We start from the raw sequence: 4,603 nt of genomic DNA, 5'->3' as shown, positions 1-4,603 counted from the left end.
AGAGATATGGAACCGGAACCAGAGGTCCGGAACCGGAACCGAAGATACGGAACCGGAACTAGAGCCGGAACCGGAACCGAAGATACGGAACCGGAACTAGAGCCGGAACCAGAGATACGGAACCAGACCACTGGTTCTACCATCCATCCATCCATCCATCCATCCATCCATCCATCCATCCATCCATCCATCCATCCATCCATCCATCCATCCATCCATCCATCCACCTGAACTAACCTTGTGATCTGGACTCTCTGCCATTTCTTCCTCTGCTGCTCTGAAGAGAAACAAAATGGACGTCACAGATCTTCATCTTCACCAGAACCAGCCAGGACGGCCAGAACCAGCAGAACCAATGAGAGGACTTCAGAGGCCTTCATGACTCCAGAACCAGAACCGGATTAAATCACCTCATTAAGATTCATCAACATTTCCTGACCACAGTTTGTGAACCTGGAATAACCAAAACGTCCAAAACTGACTCAAATGTCAATGTTTATATTTTTTAATCCGACCGAAAGAAAAACTGATCAAATTATATTAGATGGAAAAGGAGAAATGTGATTTGATCAGTTAGTGAACAAGATTCTCTAAAATCCTCCAAAGACTCTAGACTTAATGAGACGTTGCTGTTAGGAGGACCGAGGCCACACCCAAAACATGGCCTGGAGCACAATCAGACCCAGATGCTGTTTTTAAATCTGGATTAAATGATTTCTGATCAAACCAAACGTCCAGTCTTCCTGAGGAGCTCCCAGTGTTTTTACCAGACTCTGGTCCGTTTCAAACTTCACACACAACTTGTTCAAGTTTGAAACCAACTTTCCTCTTTCCATGAATATTCAAAGTGCTTCCTGACTTTACGTCTCCCTGAGGTAAACTGAAGAATTCAGCTTTATATTCTCTGATTTAAATTTCCATTTGCAGAATCTGAGCCGGTTTGGGACACTGGATGACGAGCCAAACATCGAGTCCCGTTTCCAAAACGAATCCGTGGAGCTGCAGCAGAGAAGGAAAGCAGAAGCACAAACCGAATCCTTTCTGGTGTGAAATACTTCACCTGAAACTTCCTGCAGCTCTTCAGGTGGATCTGCACGACTCGGCGCTCCAGCTGTGGAGGTGAACTCTAAAAACGAGGACAGAGCCGATAAAAGCTGCTCCGACCAGCTGAGCCCACTGGGAATAACGATGATGATGGAAGAAGATCTTAAAAATCCGTCTGGGTTTGGGGGGAAGATATCAGCGTCCTGATTGGCTGGGGCGCCGTGTGATGTCAGCTTCCTGTTTCTCTGACTAATCAATTAACCTCGAATGAAAGGAAACATTCAGGAGGAAAGAGCTGGAAACTCCAGGGAGCCGTTTGTAAACTTACACAACATTAGCAGTAATTTGGATTATTTAGCTGCTAGTGACAGAAAACATGGAGGTTCATGTTTCAGTCATGTTGTCAACATTTTATTAATTCATTTATAAAAGTCTACAAAGAAATAGTTTTAAAATAAATATTTTGTAAGCAAGCTAAATGTTTAGTTTCATACACAATATTTAACTCTTAATTTTATGTTAAATATCTAGTCAGTAAACTAAATGTTTGTTTTTAAAGTAAATCTTTAGTTTCAAACTAGAAATTTAAATATTTAGCTAAAAGTTCAATATTTAGTTTAAAGCTGAATATTTATCTAAAGAACTAAATGTTTATCTCAAAGCTAAATAATTAGTTTGCTAACTAAACATTTTGTTTGCCATATTTAGCTCTAATATGTGTTAAATGGGCCTCAGTACTGAACCCTGAGGGACTCCATGACGGTTCTGTTCTCCTCTCACCTGCCGTTTGTGTGTCCGACTGTTTAAATCTGAAACCGGAGCCGGTAAACCGAACGCAGCGTCCTGACCAGAGTCCGCAGCTCATCACCAGTCGGCCTGAACCCAACCAGGTGATCATCACTTTCCTGGAAACCAGTCAGCTGCTCGGCCACCAACTTCACCACAACCTCAGCAAGAAAAGGCTGTTTTGATTTTTGGCCAATTATTGACACCGGGGTGAAAACGAGGCTTTTGGTTTCAAACAGAACATGAACTGTCAGGTTTAAACGGCGTTGACTCGACCCAGTAAAAGCTGATTTACCAGCAATATGGCGCCATGTTTGACTGGTTGAGTCTGTTTTACAACAGATTTTAAAACATTCCTGTATTTTGATGGTTCATAATAATGATGATCTGGTTCTGACACCCATGAACTCTGAAGAACTTTTTTTTAAAAACTCATAAAAGTGGAACAAAAAAGGTTTTATTTCCTTTCTGTTCCTTTTAACAGAAAGGAAATAAAACCTGTCTCCTGATTGGCTGGTGCTGCAGGTTTCAATACTTCAGGTTCAAAACTTACAGCTTACAGTAAATTACTTTGGTTTAATGACCAAAGTTTACTGTAAATATTTCCCCCAATGTTTGCACAGTAGTTAGAGTTCATATAAATGTGTGAAACCCTGTTTGTCTGAGTTTTTCAGGATTTCGTTGGTTTTCATTTCCCAGCAGTTTGACGGCGCAGGTGGAGCAAACGGCTGATTTTCCTTCCTGGAGATCCTCAGATCATAATCAGGCTGTGAAAATGATGAGGAAATCCAGTTTATGACTTTAATCACAAGGTTGATGAGTTCTCCAAAACATGACGCTTCTTTGGGTAGGAATGAACTTCAGTAATGAGCTTGAAATGCCAAGTTCCACCAAATACCAGGAAGGATTGTTCATTTCCTTTAAGTTAGCAAACAGACCAGGCCTGGTTGGCTGACGTCTCATGTACCCTCAGACATCCTAGAGCTGCTTCAACGTTTCACTGAGAAGAAAAAACACTTTGTTTTTCTAGAAACGCCCCACAGAAGCTCCAGTAACCAGGAGTCATTCAGTCCCCCGACTATTCAGATTGGAGCTATTTAACCTGCTCATTAAATGTCTGTTAGCATGCTAAATATATTTCTCCATTCTGAATATTAACAAGCTAAATGTTTAGCTTCAAACTAAATACTTAACCCAAGCATATTTTTTAGCTTGTTGATAAATATTGGGGTAATATGCAAATTCACTGGCTGATAAAAGTTTGTTTTAAATAAATATTTAGTTAGCTTGATAACTAAATATTTCGTTTCAAACTAAATATGTAGTTAGCAAATTGAATATTTAGTAAATATTTAGCATGCTAACTAAATATTTTGTTTCAAACTATATAGTTAGCAAAGCTAATATTTAGTTTGAAGCTACATATTGACCTTGTTAACTAAATATTTAGCTAGCTATATTATATATAGCTAGCTAAATAGAATTTGAAACGAAATATTAACATAGCTAAATTTTTAGCTAATATGCTAATTTACTTCCTAATAACCGGAAGTGAACTATCAAAATAAAGGTTTGGTCTTCCTGCTGGTGAGACTGAGTGGTTTCCTGGTGGTTTTCCTGTCCAGATCTCCAGCTTAACCCGGGCTGAGCCGTTTTAAAGCGACATGAAGGATTCAGCAACATTAACCGTCCAGGTTGACGGAGCTCTTTAAATCTGTGGGATTCTGTGAATCAGAGCGCTGTCCTGGATAAACTGATGTTTGGGGGCATGAGGTTATTTGTTTTCCTGCTCGGACTCCAACTGGCCTCCATCAGGTCGGATCTGCGAGCGGAGGCAGCGGCAGCCCTGAGATCCGAGTTTCCCCCCCCGGGGCCGTTCCCGTGATGGAGGCTCCAGGATTCCAGGCTCCATGTGACTCCGGCAATCACCGCCTCATTCACCACACTGGCATCGGTGGTTTTCAGGTCTTCAACGCGGCTCAGCTGCTCAGGGTTGAATTCAATGATCACCGTCACGCTGCGGTGATTCGCGGATTTTCTCCTTCCAGTCAGCAAAGCCTGTTTACAGCCACAGCATGTCGGGGAGCTTCCGCTGACGTCCGGCGGTGGGGAGAGGACCGACTTTCATACGTTAATAAAGCTTTTAATATAAAAATGAAGTTGGAAGTGGGTCTTCGTTACTTTTTATTCTCTTTCCAAGTAAACAAACTTTCTAGTAATCCCTAAAGAAATGCTGATTAACGGGTCTTCAACCGCAGTGAAGTTAGTTTCAAGTCGGATATTCGATATTCGAGCTCCGGGGAGTAGCGGCGTTTAGCTAAAGGTTGATCCGATTTATGAACGCTAATGTCGGCCGGCGGTTCTCCAYCGCTCCCGGCCGCAGCRCCCGAAGGTTCACTTAGGGACTGTCAACAAATTACCGAACCAAACCTTCCTGTCAAAGAATGTTAATAGATGCCTTGAATTGTAACACAATAACTAATTGAAAGTGCTATTTCATGCTTTTACATGAGACTCAATATCATCTATTAAATTTTAAAGTCATATAATATTTCAATTATTTTAATRTTAAATAATAGAATGTTCTCTTCAATAGCTTCCAGGTCATGTGACCTATTGATTCAAAATCACTTCCAAATAATTATACTAGTCTCTATAGATGAGGCACAAACTTTTGTTTTCCATTTTTAGCCATTTTCCATTTTTTAGGAATTTTTTGGTCAAAATTGAGGGTTTTTCTTCAATAGCTTCCAGGTCATGTGACCTGTTGACT

At 40.8% G+C, this 4,603-nt stretch overlaps 1 protein-coding gene across 1 annotated transcript in view; it reads right to left on the bottom strand.

Annotated features, from left to right (window-relative positions):
* Window positions 1–1,504, bottom strand: part of LOC103477535 (perilipin-2-like) — an 11,853-nt gene extending 10,349 nt beyond the window's left edge. The window contains exon 1 of the mRNA XM_017309316.1: window positions 238–1,504. Within this exon, the coding sequence (XP_017164805.1) occupies window positions 238–261 (24 nt within the window). The 5' untranslated portion in view covers window positions 262–1,504. The remainder of the gene's footprint in view (window positions 1–237) is intronic.
* Between the last annotated feature and the right edge of the window lie 3,099 nt (window positions 1,505–4,603).

This window comes from Poecilia reticulata, linkage group LG16 (genome assembly GCF_000633615.1).
Source record: "Poecilia reticulata strain Guanapo linkage group LG16, Guppy_female_1.0+MT, whole genome shotgun sequence".
NCBI lineage: Eukaryota > Metazoa > Chordata > Actinopteri > Cyprinodontiformes > Poeciliidae > Poecilia > Poecilia reticulata.
The sequence above is the reverse complement of the archived record's forward strand: the minus strand, read 5'-3'. Positions and strand labels throughout refer to the sequence as shown.